This window comes from Sporobolomyces koalae, assembly GCF_050403365.1.
Source record: "Sporobolomyces koalae JCM15063 DNA, S_koalae_JCM15063T_v1_ctg3, whole genome shotgun sequence".
Classification (NCBI taxonomy): domain Eukaryota; kingdom Fungi; phylum Basidiomycota; class Microbotryomycetes; order Sporidiobolales; family Sporidiobolaceae; genus Sporobolomyces; species Sporobolomyces koalae.
The window spans coordinates 640,045-659,739 of NW_027481768.1; the positions used below are offsets into that span (position 1 = coordinate 640,045).

A 19,695-nucleotide genomic window follows, 5' to 3' on the forward strand; every position below is an offset into this window, starting at 1 on the left:
AGAGTATGGATAGATAAGGCATAGCGCATGAGGGGCGGAACCATGACGGTGACGCGGAGATGATGTGAGTGTCCAAGTGGAAGAAGAGAGGCAAAAGCGATGCGGGACGAGGTGTGGGAGAAGGTAAAGGAAGATTGCGTTTTTTCATCTTAAGCAAGAAGAACGGCTCCGACGAGTCCGGCAAGTCCGACAGCAGCGATCTTGCCGACCGAGAGCGAGATAGCTCCCGAAGTCTTACCACTCGAAGACGAACCCGAACCACCGTTCGACGAGCCGTTTGCGCCAGATCCCGACGAAGACGAGTTGGACGAGGACGACGAGACTCCTTCCGGGAGCGAAGTGCCGAAAGAGTTGTTGTTGCAGAACTTTTGCACCTCAGAGACTTCAGTCTGGTTCAACGATCCCGACTGGACAAACTTGTACAGCAGTCCCGAGTTGCAGTCGGTGCAGACGGTCGAAGGCGATACTTGTTCGAGCGCGTTCAAGTTGAGCGAGGTGATCGACGAGAGCGACAACTGCGTGTTGGTGGCATTTTGGATCTCGTTGAGTAGCCTGAGAAAATGAGAACCACGAACATCAGTCGCTGGTCACGGGCCGTGGGGAGACAAGCGAGGGAACTGACGAGGTGAGGCAGTAAGTGTTGTTCGAGGTCGATCGAAGGCACACGGCTTCCTTGTCAGAGTTGAAGTTCTCGATCGTGGATCGGATAGCGGTCTGTTTGAGGTGGAATCGGTGAACGAGAAAGTCAGTATCGGGATCTCCGATTAAGTCTGAATACGAGATTGACTGACGACGATAGCATTTCCACTCGAGATGTCACTTGCGCAACCCGTATCGATCGTGCTCGTGGCGTTCTGGATGGTAGCAGAGGAGCAGTTGCCTTGGGTACAAAGCCCTGAGAGCCAAGAGTTGACTATTTTCGGCGGCGAGAGAGCAGGATGATAGCGGGATCGTTCAGGTGGTGAGAATCACAGAGATTTAACGAAGTCTGTAAGAGTCAGTATAGGTCTGCCGAGGAGACGGTGGAAGCGGACAGGCGGGCGAAGACTGACCAGGTTGAACGATCGATCCACTCGACGAGGTCGCAACGCCAAGGAGTGCTTGCAGGTTGGAGCACGTCGCGAAGTCACTACCGAGCAAGGTCACGGCGGCAGCTTGACAGCTCGACGAGATGTCGCCGAGCGAACCCAGCGACTGGGCCGAGGTAGCGGTGGCGGCCAAGATTGAAACGGCGGCGGAAACAGTGAGCGACTTGGCAAACATGATGCGCGGCGAGGGTAGACGAGGTATGCGAGAGTCTGGAGAGAGATGCAGAAGGAGTGCGGACGCGGGAAGATGGAGCGAAGCAGAACAATGCCGGGAGGAGGAGCCGCCCCCTAATAATTCTCAAGATCCGCAGTCGTTTTGAACTTGAAAGGGGAGCCGGCGCGGCACCGGCAGGAACATCGCAGCAACTCTCTCTCTCAAGCCTGCGGTGCGATCCAGTACACAGCCTTCTCTCTGCATTTGACCTCTCATTTCGAAACTCGGAACAATCGCCACTGTGAGCGCGCTGGGTTCTTGCGGCCGACGGCCTCCGCCTTCGCAGGCGCACCACCGCTTCACGCCACTGCAGCATGATCCAATCTATTTCTTCGTCGCAGCTCGACTGCACTGCCTCGGTAGTATCACCTGAGTGTGCTGCTCGTCGGGCTTCGGCGGCTTTTTCCCGTGCCGTTGCCTCATCCTCAAATTGCCCCTATGTCCGAACGACAGATGTTCGGGCTCAGAAGCAAGGAGCGTACTGTGCGTGGTATTTGGCTGGGTCCGAAACACCCCGGGAAGCGAGTTCGAGCAAAAACGCCAAGTTCCGTGAAGATCATGCCCGAACTCACAGAGCTACGCTTTCAATGCTACGTCCAGATATGTCTAGATGTCAGCGTCCGCAGCACCGATTCAACGACGCTCACGACAGCTTTGCTCACCTCCTTGTCGGTACAGAGAGGGAATGACGGAGCTTTCGCAATCTAGCTCGCCTAGCGCTTACCTACAGGTCTCTTCTATGAGCTGCACGGGCCCTTGAAAGGGTTGAAACGAGGAGGCCGGATCCATTTGAAGCTTCCGATGAAGTAGGTGGCGGAGACTGCTGCTCGGCCGAGGTAAAGCCCCAATCTACCTGCTTTAATGAAGCAGCATGATGCAGCAGGCGATGAGCTAAGTCGGTCGAGATGATGAGCTTGATCGAATCACAGTAGGTAGCGCTCGAAAGGTCTTGCATCATCGAGCATCTGAGCTGCTCGAGCCTCGACCGCTTTAACACCTCCCTCGTCAATTCTACGTAGGAAAATCCCCGCGATGCGTTCGTTGTGAGAGCCCCCGCACGATACGAGCAGCGCTCGAATTGCTGGGTAGCTGGCCAACGGGATGCCGCGCGTCGGACTTGCCGAGGAGAAGGCGCCTCGAGCTTGCGCGCGCGCCGTGCCGTCCGTCTCTCTCTCGCTCTTTCTCTCTCTCTTTCTCTCTTCCTCCTTGTCCTCCCCACCCTTCTCTCCCACAGTAACTCGCTCTGAGCACGAAGACGGGTCGATGTGGTCAACCCTATCGATCGTCGGCGTAACCAACAAGACGTTGAAGGGCAATGTCGGGATCGGCAAGGGCAAACAAGGTGTCGTATCGTTCCTGAAAGCTGTCAAGGCGCATGTTGTTCCTGACTTGACGCTACTGATGGTGAACGAGACCTATACGTCCAAATTTTGCCCGGATTCAAACTGTTCGGCCAAGCTAATCCATTCTGTGTTGTTCTTTGATCGCTCGCGTACGTGCCACCTTCGAAAGCTTGCAGCTCCAGCCTCCAGCATTCTCCCACGGCAAGTCTGCCTCACGGTCGAGTAATATCTTTCGCCTGAAGTATTGGTTCCTCTTTCAGAAACGGCTCTATCGCGCCCCCAAGAATGCACCTCGGGTGACGATCGGCCTGAACGACCAGTACTGGAACGCCAAGTCAGACAAGCCGATCCGTGGCGACGAGCATGCCAAATTGCTCGCAAGGCGCGGCCCGGATCCCGCCTTCCCGGATTCCCGAACAAGTCGCGCACTCGACGAAGGGCGGCAGGCTCTCCTCAACGAGCAATACCGCGTTGATGGCCCAGGGCGAGTTGGACGAGGACATGACGGGCCAGGACGTCAGGGTCTACCTGACGAGCTTCGACCTCGGCACGGTCCAATACGTGGCAGGTGTCGTGATTGGTCGGGAGGACACCATCTTCTTCAAGCAGGGCAGTACTACCCAGAAGAAGAGGGAGCGGGAAGACTCAAAAGTCTTCCGAGCGGATGCTGAGCTGAGCGTATTGTTTCGCATATCGCAGCAGCTTCCTCGTGAGCGCACCTCGCCCCCCCGACGGATCCGGCTCTTGACGCCGGCATCTTCAGAACGTCTGACAGCAGTCTGCGTCAGATACCGGATTAGTCGGGGAGCGAGGGACGCTCACCGGGAAGCAGTCGCGAAATCTGAGAAGATTCGCTGAACTCTGCCTCCGCTCGGACGACTTTTGAGTCTTCCCGCTCCCTCTTCTTCTGGGTAGTACTGCCCTGCTTGAAGAAGATGGTGTCCTCCCGACCAATCACGACACCTGCCACGTATTGGACCGTGCCGAGGTCGAAGCTCGTCAGGTAGACCCTGACGTCCTCATCCGACATGGCCTCGTCGGACTCGCCCTCGGGTCTGCCAACACCGAGTCGCTCGTCGAGACGCTCGAGAGCCTGCCGTCCTTCGTCGAGTGCGCGACTTGTTCGGGAACCCGGGAAGGCCGGATCCGGACCGCGCCTTGCGAGCAATTTTGCATGCTCGTCGCGACGGATCGGCTTGTCCGACTTGCTGGTCCAGTACTCGTCGTTTAGGCCGATGGTCAATCGAGGCGCATGCTTTGGGGCACCGGCAGCTCTCGGGACTGGCACTAAGAACGGGATCGGCTTGATCAGTTCCCCTTTCTTCTCGCGAACTCCCTCGAGCGTGAAGTGGGACGCGGCATAGCCTTGTATCTCGGCTTGTTGACCATGTTCTTGAGAGTCGTCTTGAAGCCATTGCCAATTGAAACGAGAGAATCAGCATCAGCGCAATCACATCAAACGAGCTCCGACTAGTACGTACACTTTGCTGCCCTCGAATGAGCTCTGCTGCTCGGATCTTTGTCTACTTAAGTTTTGCTTGCAGCCACCTCATTCCATTTTTACAAGCCTCTTCTATCAGAGGGCGTAGACAAACTTGCTAGGGATGTCGAGAGGCGCTTGACCTTGTTCGAGATGGTCACGAGCTCGCGAGAGGGCAGGCGGAGACGGAACTGTTATTGTGCTTCTCAGTGCTTCGCAAAGCTCTCATTGGCTTGACAATGTAGTTATGTACTCGATGACTGATGAATGAGATCGCGGATGCAGGTCGGCAGAGAGGAGTCGACAGGTTCGCTATTCCGCATTCTCCAGGACTCGAGGCCTACACAGATCTTGCAGTATCGTAGTCTCATCGACCGCAGCCTGTGTGCCTCAGGGCATTGTCGGCTGATCTTACCGGGCTCGCGTATTGTAAGGAAATAAGATCCGGTGGTCCACAGATCACGATTGATCCTTGGCAAATAGTTCATTGGCAGCGGCTGGACTTGTGTAGCTGTCTCATAGTACAGTATCGTGGGAAGAGCGGAAGTGATCGGCGTGAAAGAGTACCGCCAGAGTTAGATGAAAAGAAATCTTTTGATCAAACCTCGCCACTCGCTGCCGATCACTCTCGACACGCGCAAGGCCAAGTCACCATGACAGGCAAGCTGTCGTCTGCTCAGCGCAAGACGCGCAAGTTTGCAGCGGTCAAGCGCATCATCAACCCGAATGATATGCGAATGTGAGTTCTCCCTTCGTCTCGACTATCGCCAGTCTCGACTGTACTGACTGGGAGTCATCGGTGAACAGTAAGGAGAACCAGGAGAAGGCAGTTGCCAAGGCAAAGCAGGAGAAGGAGAAAGAGGTCAACCGAGTGTCAGTCGCCCCTCTTGGTCCCTGTGCTGGCTGAAATACTGACCCGAGGAGAGGTCATTCCAGGGAAGCTATGCCGACCTCGCTGTTCTTTGCGCACAACGAGGCGCTCGTGCCTCCATACCGCGTGATTGTCGATACCAACTTTATCAACCTGTCACTCGAAAACCGAATAGACTTGGTCAAAGCGATGATGGATGTGCTGTATGCAAAGGCGATTCCGTGCATCTCGGACTGCGTCTTGGCAGAACTCGAAAAACTTGGACAAAAGTACCGCCTTGCTCTCCGGTACGTCCCTCTCTCCGTATAGCTCTCCATGCTCTGACGGTTCTATCGAGCTCACTCCTTGCTTGTTTCGATCGTGACTTGAATGAATCAGGGTCGCGCGGGATCCGAGGTTCGAACGATTGCCTTGCAGTCACAAGGGCACTTATGCCGATGACTGCATCGTGAACCGGGTGACTCAGCACCGGTGTTACATCGTCGCGACGTGCGATCGACAGCTGAGAAGAAGGTTGCGGAAAGTGCCGGGTGTGCCCGTGAGTACAAATCGCATTCGGGACTTGTTGGAACTGCTGCAGCAATTGACCTCGTTTGTCTCGGCGACAGTTGATGTACATTGCCAAGAAGCGGTACGCGATCGAGCGTCTTCCGGATCAGGCGATCGGTTAGCGATTCTTAGCGCATCTCATGGCACCGTGGATGTTCCCGTTGGATTCCTGTTGCACCCGTATCTCCTTCTGTCGTTCTCTCTTTCTCTCTCTTTCTCTCTCTTTATAGATTCAGCTTGTTCGTCCGCCGTGTATGTAAACGACTTGTCCACTCGAGACTGTTGACGAGAAAAGATTCCTTCATGCGAGCGGATCGAGTCGAGCGGTGCAAATCTAATTCGCGCCTAAGCAAAAGGGAATCGAGGATAATAGTGAAATTTCAATTCGGCAACCGGATCAATGATCTTTTTTTCATCTCTTTCGAAACAATACTCGTCGACTCGACTCATTTTAGTTCGAGCCCTGCGACTAGCTCCCCGCAAGCAACATGACGACTCTGATCCCTCCCAAGCCGAAGCGGCAGCGCAAGAACCCCACGTTGACGACTTCGACTTCGGCAAACGGCACCGCCGTCGCCATCGTGTGTCAGTTCCGCAATGCCAAGGACGGCACCTTGTTGGGACCGAGCGTCAGTCTCCCAGCAGACACGGGCAGGGAAGGATTGGAGCTGTTGGTCAACAACCTGCGAGGCACGGCAAGTCTCTCTCTCCTCTTGCTTCTTCTGCAACTCTCCCTCTCGCGTCGGATCTGACTCCGACTCGATTCATGTTTAGGCTGAAGATCCAGTACCCTTCTCGTTCCACCTTCAACTGCCTTCGAAAGCTGGAACCGATGCGGAACCGACAAACGAAGAAGGCTTGAGGTTGACAATCGCGAAATCGATTCAACACGACCTCCTGAACGACCCGAAACACTCTTCGAAACTCTCTACCGAAGACGTGTTTGTGATTGACTGCGAACCCGAAGCCGTGTTCCGAGTGAGGGAGATCACGCGGTGCAGTTCGTCGTTGGACGGACATGCGAGTCCGATCTTGTGCGCGTCGTTCTCCCCAACCGGCAAGTACCTCGCTACTGGATCGGGAGACAACACGTGTCGCCTGTGGAACCTCGATTCCGAGACCCCGGCTGCAACCCTCGCTGGGCACCAGAACTGGGTCCTCTGCGTCGAGTGGGACGGGTTGGAACGGTTCGTCGCGACGGGTAGCATGGACAATCAAGTGAGACTGTGGGATCCGAAAACTGGGAAATGTTCGGGAGAGCAATCGCTCAAAGGCCACACGAAATGGATCACGAGTTTGAGCTGGGAGCCTGTTCACATGCAAGTCTCCTCCTCGCTGCTCGCGCCCTATCAAAGAGAAGAAGTCTAATTCAAGATTCCTTCGAACAAACAGTAACCCGATGTCACCGAGGTTGGCCTCGAGTTCGAAAGATTCGACCGTTCGAGTCTGGAACGCCAAGAACCGCAAACTCGAGTTCACGCTCGGAGGTCACACTGCTAGTGTGAATCAAGTCAGGTGGGGAGGAGAAGGTGTCATCTTTACCGCGAGTTCGGATCGAACCGTCAAATTGTGGGATGGCAAAGATGCAAGTTTTCTGCGACCGCTCTCTCGAAAGGGATCGAATGCGAAAACTGACCGTCTCGAAACTTGGGACAATCTATAGGGCAAACTGATCCGAACCTTGTCGGAACATGCTCACTGGGTCAACACGCTCGCGCTCAACACGGACTTTTTGTTGCGAACCGGTCCGTTTGACCAACATGCCAAGATCCCGAAATCTGAGGAAGAAGGTGAGCAGCGAGATCCTCTTTCCGTAACAGAGTAGACATTAGCTGACATTCTTCCTGATCTTACCTCTGCCACAGCGAAGGAACTTGCGTTGAAACGGTACCAATCATTCGTCGCGACGAACCCGGAACAACTGATCTCGGGATCCGACGATCACACCCTGTTCCTGTGGCCCGCGTTGAACTCGACCCCGCCTCCTTCGAACCCGAAGAAACCGGTCGCGAGGTTGACCGGACATCAGAAACAAGTCAACCATGTCGCGTGGAGTCCCGATGGCAGGTTCATTGCGAGTGCAGGCTTTGACAATGCGGTCAAGCTGTGGGACGGTAGGACTGGCAAGTGAGTCATGCTTCTGGTACCCAAACGATGATTGTACTACCGAAGACAGAAACTGACCATTCAATACGAAAAAAAACCCCTCTGCAGATTCATTGCATCCTTGAGAGGCCATGTTGCGGCTGTTTACCGAGTGTCATGGTCGTCCGACTCTCGCATGCTGGTCTCCGCTTCTAAAGATTCGACTCTTAAAGTAAGCTCTCTTGATTCATATAGGACGGCTTCACGACCCCGAGTGGCTGACAGAATACCTTCCATCTTCCCCTTCTTCTGCACTCTCTCACTCCCAGTTGTGGGATCTCAAAACGTTCAAGATCAGGGTCGATCTGCCGGGACATGCAGACGAGGTGTACTGTGTTGATTTCGTCGCAGACAAGATCGCGAGTGGGGGCAGGGACAAGAAAGTCAAAATGTAGGTTCATGGTTCCTTGCGCGCTCTCTCGCGTGTTGTCCTTTCTCACGAGCAGCCAGCCGCTGACGCCTCTTTTATTCAATCGACAGCTGGAGACATTAGAAGGCTACGTCTCGAGGTTTTCTCGTTCATCTTTTATTTCGCGCCGCAGCCTCTGTTTCGCAACTGCAGCTCGTTGGCCCTCCTCCTTTCCCTGTCGTTGAGAGCGCTCGAGATCGAGCAATCTTCGATAGCCAGTGACGCGTATTACAACTTTCGATTTCAGAGCGGGACGAGAAGAGCATGGGATAGCGATACGACAAGAGACAGCGTGCGGAACCGACCGTCAGAGGACCCGGACCTCGGGACAAGAGACAAGACCTGATAGAAGATGGACTACCTCGGACGAAAAGTGGCAGGGTTCTCGAGATACCTGAGAGGAGCGGTCGAAATCGCCGGCTCGGAAGAGCTGTAGTGTTCCTGTACCTCGGGAATCTGTCGACCCGTCCCACCTCCTGCGTATTCGCTGGGCGTGTCTATCCACACTTGCGAATCAGCAGTCAACATCGATTCAGCGTGAGAGCAGAGGTGATGGAGCTCACATTGAGAGGGTAGTGCCGACTGCGAGGCCGCTGACGAAGGGAATCGAAATCTTCCTGGCGCACTAACCGGACTGTCTCCTGACACGGATTGGAATCCTGTCATGGTGGTCTCGGTCGGGGCGATCGAACCATGACTTCCGGTACCTTGCGGGTAACGCTGGTTTGCCTTCTTTTGACGCCACCAAAACAATCCCCCGAGGAGGAGTAACAAAGCGAATCCGCCAAGTCCGACCCCAAGACCGATTCCTGTTGCAGAAGTACTGTTGCTCTCGCCCTCTCCTTCCTGTGCGGAAGCGTTGAAAGCGGCAGCGGCAGATTCGGTCATGATCGAGGAAGTCGACGTTGTCGCAGCACGATAACTCGTCGTCATCGTTTCGGAGGTCTGGATTGAAGAGCCGCCAGTAGTAGCCCAACTGAGCCCGGCAGGAGGTTCGACGGTGACGAAATCGGTGCTGGTACAGACAAAGCTCAGTTGCTTCCAGCGCACCACGAACGAATAAGGTACCTACGACCATATGGGACTAGAAGCACTTCCCGTCGTAGATACGTCGACAGTATAGTAATCGAGTTGAGGATAAAGAAGACGAGAGAGTTATTGAATCGACCCCGGTGAAGACAATCGATCAATCGGTGGGTCGCGTACCGTGACTCCAAATCTTTGAGTATCCTCAGCGAGCTGTCCAAATGTAAGAATGTGCTGCTGGCTACCATCGAGTCCTGAAACGGCGCATCTCGTGCGATTCAAACTCCAAACAAACGGAGTTCCGACTGGCTCGTTTGCAAGGGTCGAAGCGTTGTACGGCCCAACAAGGTTGACTCGAGTTGAGCGGTTCGGCTCGACAAGCATGAAAAGAAGATCCGCGCCACTGTCTCACATCAATTGTATCAACTGTGCGTATCCGACAGTGTCAATACGGAAAGGGACTGCGTAGGCGAGAGAGAGAGAACATTGGCTGCAGGAACGAGAAAACTCACCTTGTCCTTGGTAGCCTGTCCAGGTGGTCGAGTACGAGATCGTGTCGATATCTGTATCGTCGTGAACTACGAGCGACCTGCGTGTGGCAGAAGGGGGAAGCGAGCGGTGAAGAGGAAGTCGAGCGAAGGGGAGAACAAGCGATGTCACGAGTCAGCGATCTATGGCTATCTCGCATCGAGACTCGTCTCGCTCCTCCTCACATCGTCAGAAGAGCGTTATCTGATATAACGAAGAGAAGAGACGTCCAGGGCGCACCGGAATTGAGCGGACGAGCCACAAGCGATCTGAGCTCTTTCGACGCTATATTGCCCGCGTTCGTACACATACGCAAGTCTCGACTTTCTGTGACAGCGAAAACGCTTCTAGACAATGGCGGAAAGTGGCGTCCAAACGGGTGCGTATTGCGAGGACCCATGGATGTCGGATGCGAGTGTATGCGGTGCGCTCGCGCCTCGAGTTCACGCCGCGAGCCGTTTGTCAGGGCGATATCGCCCACTCTCTCTCTCTCTCTCCCTCCATCTCTTTCTCTCACATGCGCTGTGTAAGTCCTTCGTTCGTCTTTCTACTGGGTATTGAGTCTCATCGCCATGAGAGGTGGCAGAGCGGTCGTAGGGGGGGGGCGTGACCTCGCGCCGAGTTGACGAGCGGTCCGGTGGCCAAAGAGGTGGTGCTGATCCCGCTCTCGTGGCGTTCGTCCGAGAAGAAGGTAAGAGGAGACTCGACGGGCCGACCATTAGCTGTCTCGCACGGCCCGATCATTGAAGCGCGGCAGTGCGGACTGAGACGAGGATAGGCGTACCCCCTTAAATGCTTGTCCAATCGCTCGTGGGGGCCCCTTTCGCCTCAACGCGAGCCCGACTCGCCGCAGATCGAGCGATTGGACAGTTGTCTGAAGGTACCCCCTAACCTCGATCTACTTGGCAACTGCCACTCGGAGAAATGACTCGGATATGCGAGACAGCTAATGGTCGGCCCGTTAAGTATCCTCTCACGATCTTCTCGACGCCCGTATCGAGAGTTGGAACAGCATTATCACATCTGCCACTGGAGACCGCTGGTCAACTCAGCAGGGGGCCACGTCGCCCCCACGTCCGCTTTGCCACCCCTTATCGCGACGAAACTCATGGCTCGGCAGGAATACGATGACCTGATACTCACGAAACATGCACAAGTTCTCCAAAGACGCGCATGACAGTGTAGCTAGAGCAAAGTATAGCTGCTCGGCCCGCATCTTCGGTACGCCAATTCGATCGGTGTCAAGCTCGGTCGTCTCCTGCGCGATAAAGGCAGTCTGGCCGCGGCTGGTCGTGCCACTGAGTCGCTCGAAGCCTTCCTGATAGTTGTCGAGATATAATATTGATAAGAGCTCTAATTTACAGCTGAAATGCTATCTCGCTCGAGGTCACGACAGAAGCGAGGTCTGCTCAGTCAATGATTGGATCTCATGGATCGAGTCGTCAGCACGGACGATATATCGCCTCTGATACATAGCTCCCGCCCTCTTCGCTCATTACGTGTCACAGGCGTGCATCGTTTTCGCCCTACATCAAGTTAGGAAATCCATGATGCTTTCGGACCATGCAGCTCAATCGTTACCTCTGAAGTATTGTGGCAAGCAAAGGAAGTCTGTCATGTGCATGTCAGATTGATCCCCTCTCGTATTTTGCATACCGCATTGTCACCTAGGCGTCACGGCGAGCGAGTATCGGTGACGATGAATGCAGCTTGAATGACACACGTAAGAAAGCGTAACGAATGCTAGATGACTGTAGTAGGAGGCAAGAGAGAAATAGAGAGAAAAAACGGGTATCACATTCCGAGATCCCAACCACAATCGATCAAGAAGAAGCGTCAACCTCCTGGACGACCTCTGTCCGAGGTGCAACGAGGTTCGCCCATTCGATCATGAGCCTGTACACATAGCACTGCGATAACGAAACGTTTCCCAGACATGAGCAAAAGATACTTTTGACTGTGGTGATAGTGGTCAAACTCACCTCCATGTCCTCCTTCCTGAGGTGTTCCTTCTTCCACTGACTTCCCGATTCGGCAATCTCGCGCAAGATCGTGTCCGTGTTGAATTCAGTACCATCCTCGTTCGGAGGCAAGGCCGGGATCGGATTCGGTCGATTCAGGATCGTGGTCGGAATCGTTTTGTTGCCCCGGACGCCCGAGATCGAGGGCGAGAACCCAGTGAAGAACGTCTGAAGGTTGTACAGTTCAGAGTAGGATGAAGAAAGTGGGATGAAATGTTTCCTATATACGGACCACGATACGACCCTGTAAGTAACTCATCACTGATGCGAGAGGAGAAACAGGCGCTGAAACTCACCAAGGTTGTGCCCATCCTCTCCAAAACTCGCGTTGGATACTGCTCTTGATGACCGCGCTCTTACTTTCCATCAACGCGAGGAACCTTGGCGAGAACCCAATTTCGTCAATGTCCAACACGAATTTGTGTTTCCACGCTTCCGACAACGGTGCCGGAGGTTCGACGCGATATCCGAGCGATCTCAAGTACGAGCATTCGCCCAAATTGGGGTCACACGCCATGGCAATGTCGGACGTGAGTTTGTTGACGATCCCGACCGGAACTGACAATGAGTCAAGTCCGGCCGTGTTCGAATCGAACGCGACGAGTACCTTCGCAAGGTCGGTCGATTGTTGGTTTGCCATCTTGACGAGTCGTTGCTTCTGGAACGACGCGCCATGACCGGCTGGTGTATCGGCCCCTCGAGTGACTTTGCCCCGCCAGTACGCTGTCGGTTTCTTGATCTTCCAGTCCAAGTCGGACGGCGTCTTGGTCCGTCCACGCTGCATCTCCCACTCGTACGAGAATTCGGAAGACGGGGACCAGTAGTGGTGCGAAGGGATCAAGATGTCGGCATATCCAGGAGGTTTCGAAGGACTGAACACCGGGTACAGGTAATCGATACTGCGCTGATCCGAGAAGAAAGCCGAATGAAGCGAGTGCAGAGAAGGAGTGTCGCAAATGTCGAACGACGCATCGAGGTCCGGACTGAACGTCATCTCACGAGTCGTAGGCCATGCTTGACTTGATTGCTTGCGTCGCGTACTGTCCGATTTCGAGTTTGAACGTCCTTGAACGACCAACGCACCGTTCGTTTCGGCGGATCGGACCGTCTCGACTAGTCGTCGTGCAGCAGATTCGGCCGGGCAAGAGCGTCGGTATGATTCCCAGATCGAACCGTCATGCTTCCACTCGGGCGTGAACCCTTTCAGATGCGGCGTGATCATCGGGTCCGACATGTCTGCATGACCATCACAAAAACGCTCGAGTCAGAGATAAAGTCAAAAGCGGACAAGAATCCCCAGCGCAACGTGGGAGAAACTGACTGATGGCAGGTTCGTTGAGACCATCGAGCCCATAGTCACTCATGAGAACTCGCTTTTGGACTTTTGGCAAAACTCGACCTTCGGGCTTCTCGTTGACGGCAATGTCCATGTCGGGCAAGTCGCGCACGAACGTTCCGATCATCTGCTGGAACGCGAGCGCAGGCGCCCACTTGCCGCTCTTCGAATGCACCTGGGCCACTCCGTTGCGAATCGAGACGATCGAGATGCCCGGGACCTGCGCGAGTTCGGCCGTGCGTCTTCGGATCTCTTGGGGAGACAAAGAGCGGTACGGTTTCAAATCGGCCATGAGTTGGTCGTACTCGTCCACGAGTGAATGGTTCTTGCCCTGGGTCGCGAACGCGAACCATTTGTCGAACCCGGGCGGAGGGGTCATGCCGTACCGCGCCTTGTACGTCTTGGTTGCCTTGTCGAACGTGGTCGATTGTTGTTTGAGCTTCTTGCGCCACCCGTCGCGAGCGTTCGTGACGAGGGGCACGATCGGGTGGGGAGCGGATGGACCCGAAACCGGGTTGATGAACGACAGGACCGATTGAGGCATGTACGGAGTCAGGTGATGAGCGATCTTGCCACGGTGACTCGCCGAAGGGGACGGTAGGAACGACAGGCGCGAGAGGATCATGAGGAACAGGACGATCGCGAAGGTTCCCCCGATCAGCTGTACCAGCAGCTGAAACGGTTTCCGTTGTTTGTTCGAGGACGTCACTCGGTACCGTGTCGACGGAGCAGGTCCGTCGTGATGGTCGTCGCCCTCGCCGTGCGGAGGCACGCTCGAGTATCCTCCTGAACGAGGTTCGATCCCTCCGTACGACATTTCTGGGTCGCACGTGTCGTCGTACTGCGAGGCGAAACCGACTGGTGGAGGCGCGATCTTGGGCGTCGTCGAGAGGTCGAGGGTCGAGTGATCAGGTCGCGACGAAGAAGTGATCGCTGGCGCAAACGAAGACGAGGTCGCAAACGCCGGCGATCCTGGAGGTGCTACACCTTCGTCTCCGCGAAGTGGTCCCATCTGGACTCCCTAACGCTGCCTTGACGAGCCGGACAAGTGATGAGACGTCGGATTCAGCGGAAAGCTGCAGGGTGATCCGCGCGAGATGATCGTGGCGATAGGCGCAAACCAGACGATGCCCGAGCGATCTCTGCAGCAGCGGTCCTGGTGTGGATGCGAGGTTGAATGCGGGCTTTTGATCGAGAGCCAGACTCAGCTCGCGACTGGTAATTTCGCAAATTACGTGGCACTCTCTCGCCTTTAATCTCCTCTTCGAGAGAACAACAGAACATGGCTACGACGGGTATTGCGACACGGCGGGTACATAACGACAGAAAAAGGGAGAACTAGAAACGTAAATTGTACAGACGAACGGGCGGACACGATGCTTCGAACACTCGTTCGATCAGAAGATGACTGCAGCGATCGGTACAACAGGTGAGCGACCGAGAGCGAGGACGAAGAGATACATGCTTCGGGTACTCACCGTCGTCGTCCTTGTCGGCATTCAGTAGATCGCCCGCACCTTGACTTGGCTCGGCGCCCGTCTCGGCGTCGTCTTGTTGCGATTGTTCCAGTTCGTCGCGCTTGCGTTTCTCTTCGAGCTCTTTCTCTTTCGTGTCCTTCTTCTTCTTGCCCTGAATCTTCTTCAACCGGAAAAACTCCTCACGGTCCATCTCGTCGAGCTCAGAGTTGATGTAGCTGATCGTGTTCTCCAACCGCGGGATCACGACGTGCTCGAGTGCGTTCACTCGTCGGTTCGTCATCTTGATCACCTCGTCGAGGATCACGAACGCGGTCTAGACGATAGAAATCACCCGTCAGGTTCGCAAGCATGCAGACAGCTCAAGGTCGATCGGTCGACGTACCTGGAGCGAAGCGAGTTCGACGAGCACTTCGACAGCTTTGCTGAACGTCTCGCGACACTTTGTGATCTGTTGACCTCCTCGACCGAGTCCGGTCAAGTTCAACCCGGCGTTGTTGCCGCCTCCTTGGTTCGCGGCTTCAAACTCGCGATCCTTCTCGAACGCGGGCAGGATCGTGCCACTGACGTTCTCCTGTTTCGCTTTGACCCTGAACGACGCCTGGGTGACCGATTCTTGGATCTGGTACGAAATGTCGCCCGTCGCGTAGGTGACTTCGGCGAGCGAGAAGGCGGCGAGTTGCATCACGCGTCCCATCTTGCGCTTCGCTTCGTCAATCTTGGAGAGGATCGTTCGGAACCGCTGCGATCGAATGCGGTGAGAACTGTACTCGACCGAGACGGCGACAGGCGAGAGAGAGAGAGACTAGAGGACTGACCTTGTTGAGCGCATCGGATTTCTTCTTGAGCAGCGAATGGCCGGTCTGTGCACCTTTGAGTCGCGTCTTGGTCACGGTGAGGTTCATGCGAGTCGGGACTGTCGGGTGAGGCGAACCGAGGACGGTCGAGCAAGTGAATCAGTGGGGGTCAAGTTCGGATCTCGAAAGGAGACGGGCAACGAGCGAGCTCGACTGGGTCAGCAGGCGACGTACAGACATTCTCCCTCGGTCCAGTGCCCGACATGACGGCGAGCGAAGGGAGTTCAGGACGGGAGTGGACGCGCGCGCGGGAAACGAGTGTCGACGTCGACGTTGACGGCAACTCGCGCCCTTCCTGCCCTCGGTCAGCACCGCCATGTCGTTCTTCAGTGGCATCTTCAACTACTTCTGGGATGTGCTCGCATCGTTCGGTCAGTCCCCTCCATCCACGCGGATCAGCGAGATTCGACTTGATCGATTCACCGCCGGCCGTCTCGCCCTCCTCTCGTGTCGCCCGTGACTGACTGTGAACCCCGTGGGTCAACAAACAGGTCTCGTGAACAAGGTGATTCTCCAAGACTGTGCTCCCACGACGCGCTCGCGCCACCGCCCGCGCGTTCGAAAGGTGTCCGCACACTCGCCGCATCTGCTGACGTTGCGCGTCTCGCCACGGGATTGACAGAACGCCAAGATCTTGTTCCTCGGACTCGACAATGCAGGAAAGACCGTAAGCGGGGATCCCGTTCTCGTGACCCACCTCCAACTTCGACTGACCGCGTCTCTTCCGGTTCGCATCAGACCCTCTTGCACATGCTGAAGAATGACCGACTGGCGACACTGCAACCGACTTTGCATCCCAGTACGCCGAGCTTCTCTCCCCTCGCGCTCTTTTCATGTGCGATTGCAGAGAAGCTGACGTTACTCTCTCGCACAGCATCCGAGGAACTCGCGATCGGGAACGTCAAGTTCACAACGTACGATCTGGGAGGACACCAACAGGCGCGCCGACTCTGGAAGGACTACTTCCCCGAAGTCGACGGCATCGTGTTCCTCGTCGACTCGCAAGACACCGAGAGGTTCCACGAGTCGAAAGCTGAACTCGACGCGCTCCTCTCGATCGAGGAACTCAACAAGGTTCCCTTCTTGATTCTCGGCAACAAGATTGACGCCCCAGGTGCCGTCAGCGAGGAGGAGCTGAGGTACGCCCTCGGAATGCACGCCACCACCGGCAAGGTACATCTCACGTCTCCCCAGTCTCTCGATTGAAAGACGCTTTGCTCATCTGATTCACTCTCTTGCAGGGCAAGGTCCCTCTGACGGACATGCGACCCATCGAGGTCTTCATGTGCTCGGTCGTGATGCGTCAAGGTTACGGAGAAGGTGAACTCTCTCGTGTGGGATCGTACTGTCCCAAAGCTCGAATTTACTGACCTCGTCTGTTCACGTCCAAAAGGTTTCCGTTGGATCGCGCAATACGTCTAAAACTCCCCAAGGCTCCCTGCAATCCTTCAGAAAACTTTGGACCTTTCCTCTCACTTCTCCCTCTCAACCCTCTCTCCCCTTGACTTACCCCTTTAGCTCTCTTTTACCTACCATCGCTATTTCAGCCCCTCCCCCTTTCCCCCTCCCTTTGAACCTCCTTACTCTTCTCTCGATAACGACCAAGATCAAATTCTGTTTTTCCCCTTTTTTGACCTCCGACGTAATAAATCCTGCCTGCCTCTTCTTCACAACTTCTATCCCGCCGCACGACAGGATTGAGCGAGCTTTTGGGATCTCGCGCGCGAAAAGAAACAAAACGGTTGCTCGAACGTCGCTCGAGCAACCGTTAAAATCTGTATCCCATTCGCAAAGCATGTTCCGGGTATGCTCATCAATTTCAGTTCAGTAGAGGTTCAGAAATGGGCTCGATCAGCGAGTTCGAGGAACCAGATCTCAACGGTCGCTCCTTTGTTGCTCAAAATCCTTGAGCTCCTTGCCTGTGCAATCAGAAAAACTAGCTCATCAAGGCGGTTCTGGTTCCCTTGCTTCTGCTCTCGAACCCTCCCAGAATTCGCTGTAGCGCAACGAAACTTGTGAATACAGGCTAGAATGTAGATTGATCAACCGGCAGGAAGTTTCTGTTTACAGTGGCGGCAGAGTTTTTTTCAAAGCTTGTCCCACCTTGCAGATCCCTGTTTGTTCTCACACTGAGACCATCTCGCATCGTGATTTGACCAACACCCCCGACGAATTCCGATTTTTGCCACCTTTTACTGACGCCTCGACCGTCTACTCTTCTTCCGGCTCAAAGACAACCTCTGCTGTTCCTGAGGCGTTCCTTTCACTTACTCAAGTTTGTAAGGGGGTGTAGCAGCTTCAATGTCGACTCCATACTTGTCTGCCGCTTCACGATCGGCCAATTCGTCCAGAAAGTGAGCGACCATGAGGACCGAGTACAATTCGAGCAAAATGCCTATAACGAACGCCTGTCGTTTCGTATGCAGGTAAAAGAAAAAGTGGTCAGTATACTTTAGCCATTCAAAGCATGATTTCTCATTGAAACGGACGAAATCGATAAGTAACAAATGCTTCTTGACTAGGGCGACACATTTGAGCGCGATTTCAGACGAGTGTTGAGAAGTCAAAAGTTGCCCATCCGGCAAGTCGTTTGCGACGTCTATCATACCAGTTGCAGTACTGAACACGTACAAGATGAACAATATCAGTTGACGCAATTCTTCAGAAATCGAAAAACCTCATAGCTCGACTGGATGTTTTTCATCGTACCAGATCATGGCTCGGTACTCTTTCGCCGCGGGGAGGGAAAAGATGATGATACCGTATACCCCCAACACGACGTTGAGCCACAGATGCCACTAAACGAAATTCCGAGGTTTGATTCAAGAGTGAGCTTGGAAAACTGTTTCGAGCTTAAAAGATCGAATCCTGTCTCACCCAAAGCAACCTGATTTCGAGCGCGATAAGGGTGTCAAGGGTCAGTCAGAGTCGACAATCTAGTGAACGAGAAAAGTTTTCGCTGACTCGTAGAACCATTCGACCCAGTCGAACCGCTCATTGACAGTGCCAAGCCAACCTGCCGGGGGACAATTGATCCCGTCAATCTCGGCATGCGCACAGCTCACAAAGGCTTCTTCGACTTGCCATAGACACAGATGAGAGCCAGACTCCACCAGAGAACGCATTCGAGCAAGCAGACCCAGACCATGAATCCATTGACGAAATTGTCCTCTGTTGAAAACCCAATCCCTCCTTCAGTCGACGCTGAGATGCAGTCTAGTCAATACCAGATGAGACTCACGAAAGAGAGCAGTCGTAGCTTGCAGGGCGAGGGTGACCGAGATCAAGATGGATAGCGTTGCGAGCGCTAGGGTGCCGAGTCTTGCAGGGATGCAGCAGCAAAACGTACGCGTTTTGACGTCGTTCGAGGTGAACGGCACCATTTCTCTGAGATCTTGTGGCAGGGTGGATCAAGAAACGAGAGCGAGAGCGGCGTTGCATTCCACAGACGAGGAGTGCGTGCTCCGACCGCGGACTCGACCGGAGCAGCTCGAGTCGGGTTCTCCCACGCATTTGGGTCGTTGCTGTCACCTCCATATCCCAACAGAAACAGGTATTGCGAAATGACGAGAAGGAACAGGTCAAGGGAGAACAGGAGGGGATGAAATGCGATTTCAGGTGTATCGATTGACTGCTAATGCGGCGATATTTTACATTGTGTACATCAAGAAGATCCCTCAACCAGATAGATACGCTGTGATAGATAGCGATCTAAGCCGAACCGATTCGCTTGACCGCTTCCGAGATATCTTTTCCTTCAGCTCGTTCACCTACACGTTCCCTCACGAGCTTGATCACTCGTCCCGTGTCTTTGCCCTCGACTTTGGTCAACTCGCACAGCTGCATGACCTCCCTGACGACTTCATCGAGCTGTTCCTTGGACATGGGTGCCGGTTTCTTGGGTGCAAACTCGCGCAGGATTTCGACTTCCGACTCGTACTGGTCTGCGAGGTCACTTCGAGGAGGAGTTGAAGATCGGAACGTCTGTGCTGCGTCGAGTCGCTTCGAGATGGATGCCGCGAGGGTCTTGTACGGGCTTGGAGGGGACCCGCCGAGGTGCGAAGCGGTTTGGAGGTCTGCTAGAATCGACCTGCGGGGGGTACCGACGGGATTAGCAAGCTCACGAGAACGAGAGAGTCACACGCAAGGGCAAAGCGTACTTGATGACGCCCGTCCTGGCCGGAGTCCTGGCCAACATGGATGCCTTGAGCGCCGCTCGGAGCTGTGCGGTGAGAGGATGCGCCGTCGGAGTTTGAGCGGTCGAGTACGCCCTCGCGAAAAGCAGACGTCCAAACATGGCGATCTTGGCAGTGGACTTTGAAGCCCGGAAACTTGTGTCAGATGGCAGCCGAC

General features: G+C 54.7%; 11 protein-coding genes across 11 annotated transcripts; 4 read left to right on the forward strand and 7 right to left on the reverse strand.

Annotated features, from left to right (window-relative positions):
• Positions 1-149: 149 nt before the first annotated feature.
• On the reverse strand, positions 150-1,263 carry JCM15063_005157 (uncharacterized protein; the record flags this gene model as incomplete). The annotated part of the gene is made up of 4 exons (XM_076676260.1): positions 150-552; positions 623-714; positions 792-913; positions 1,053-1,263. The coding sequence occupies 4 exons, from the start codon at positions 1,261-1,263 to the stop codon at positions 150-152; spliced, it is 828 nt and encodes a 275-aa protein (XP_076536798.1).
• A 1,745-nt stretch (positions 1,264-3,008) lies between these two features.
• On the forward strand, positions 3,009-3,358 carry JCM15063_005158 (uncharacterized protein; the record flags this gene model as incomplete). Its single annotated transcript, XM_076676261.1, has 2 exons — positions 3,009-3,258; positions 3,345-3,358. The coding sequence occupies 2 exons, from the start codon at positions 3,009-3,011 to the stop codon at positions 3,356-3,358; spliced, it is 264 nt and encodes an 87-aa protein (XP_076536799.1).
• An 83-nt stretch (positions 3,359-3,441) lies between these two features.
• Positions 3,442-4,034, reverse strand: JCM15063_005159 (uncharacterized protein; the record flags this gene model as incomplete). Its single annotated transcript, XM_076676262.1, has 2 exons — positions 3,442-3,932; positions 4,001-4,034. 2 exons carry the CDS (start codon positions 4,032-4,034, stop codon positions 3,442-3,444), a joined length of 525 nt encoding a protein of 174 aa, XP_076536800.1.
• Positions 4,035-4,778: 744 nt separating this feature from the next.
• FCF1 (rRNA-processing protein FCF1) lies at positions 4,779-5,667 on the forward strand (the record flags this gene model as incomplete). Its single annotated transcript, XM_076676263.1, has 5 exons — positions 4,779-4,864; positions 4,933-4,998; positions 5,062-5,283; positions 5,375-5,534; positions 5,605-5,667. 5 exons carry the CDS (start codon positions 4,779-4,781, stop codon positions 5,665-5,667), a joined length of 597 nt encoding a protein of 198 aa, XP_076536801.1.
• Positions 5,668-6,033: 366 nt separating this feature from the next.
• On the forward strand, positions 6,034-8,085 carry JCM15063_005161 (WD40 repeat domain-containing protein; the record flags this gene model as incomplete). Its single annotated transcript, XM_076676264.1, has 7 exons — positions 6,034-6,240; positions 6,320-6,864; positions 6,938-7,130; positions 7,209-7,335; positions 7,411-7,672; positions 7,760-7,862; positions 7,960-8,085. 7 exons carry the CDS (start codon positions 6,034-6,036, stop codon positions 8,083-8,085), a joined length of 1,563 nt encoding a protein of 520 aa, XP_076536802.1.
• Positions 8,086-8,456: 371 nt separating this feature from the next.
• Positions 8,457-9,032, reverse strand: JCM15063_005162 (uncharacterized protein; the record flags this gene model as incomplete). The annotated part of the gene is made up of 2 exons (XM_076676265.1): positions 8,457-8,596; positions 8,663-9,032. The coding sequence occupies 2 exons, from the start codon at positions 9,030-9,032 to the stop codon at positions 8,457-8,459; spliced, it is 510 nt and encodes a 169-aa protein (XP_076536803.1).
• Positions 9,033-11,476: 2,444 nt separating this feature from the next.
• Positions 11,477-14,022, reverse strand: JCM15063_005163 (uncharacterized protein; the record flags this gene model as incomplete). The annotated part of the gene is made up of 4 exons (XM_076676266.1): positions 11,477-11,563; positions 11,636-11,894; positions 11,971-12,910; positions 12,996-14,022. The coding sequence occupies 4 exons, from the start codon at positions 14,020-14,022 to the stop codon at positions 11,477-11,479; spliced, it is 2,313 nt and encodes a 770-aa protein (XP_076536804.1).
• A 385-nt stretch (positions 14,023-14,407) lies between these two features.
• On the reverse strand, positions 14,408-15,547 carry VMA8 (H(+)-transporting V1 sector ATPase subunit D; the record flags this gene model as incomplete). Its single annotated transcript, XM_076676267.1, has 5 exons — positions 14,408-14,418; positions 14,489-14,801; positions 14,871-15,227; positions 15,304-15,401; positions 15,517-15,547. 5 exons carry the CDS (start codon positions 15,545-15,547, stop codon positions 14,408-14,410), a joined length of 810 nt encoding a protein of 269 aa, XP_076536805.1.
• A 111-nt stretch (positions 15,548-15,658) lies between these two features.
• On the forward strand, positions 15,659-16,764 carry SAR1 (Arf family GTPase SAR1; the record flags this gene model as incomplete). Its single annotated transcript, XM_076676268.1, has 7 exons — positions 15,659-15,713; positions 15,834-15,847; positions 15,965-16,009; positions 16,081-16,141; positions 16,217-16,515; positions 16,584-16,662; positions 16,736-16,764. 7 exons carry the CDS (start codon positions 15,659-15,661, stop codon positions 16,762-16,764), a joined length of 582 nt encoding a protein of 193 aa, XP_076536806.1.
• Positions 16,765-17,609: 845 nt separating this feature from the next.
• Positions 17,610-18,725, reverse strand: JCM15063_005166 (uncharacterized protein; the record flags this gene model as incomplete). Its single annotated transcript, XM_076676269.1, has 6 exons — positions 17,610-17,750; positions 17,832-17,961; positions 18,052-18,140; positions 18,220-18,229; positions 18,408-18,513; positions 18,584-18,725. 6 exons carry the CDS (start codon positions 18,723-18,725, stop codon positions 17,610-17,612), a joined length of 618 nt encoding a protein of 205 aa, XP_076536807.1.
• A 328-nt stretch (positions 18,726-19,053) lies between these two features.
• Positions 19,054-19,639, reverse strand: JCM15063_005167 (uncharacterized protein; the record flags this gene model as incomplete). Its single annotated transcript, XM_076676270.1, has 2 exons — positions 19,054-19,432; positions 19,503-19,639. The coding sequence occupies 2 exons, from the start codon at positions 19,637-19,639 to the stop codon at positions 19,054-19,056; spliced, it is 516 nt and encodes a 171-aa protein (XP_076536808.1).
• Between the last annotated feature and the right edge of the window lie 56 nt (positions 19,640-19,695).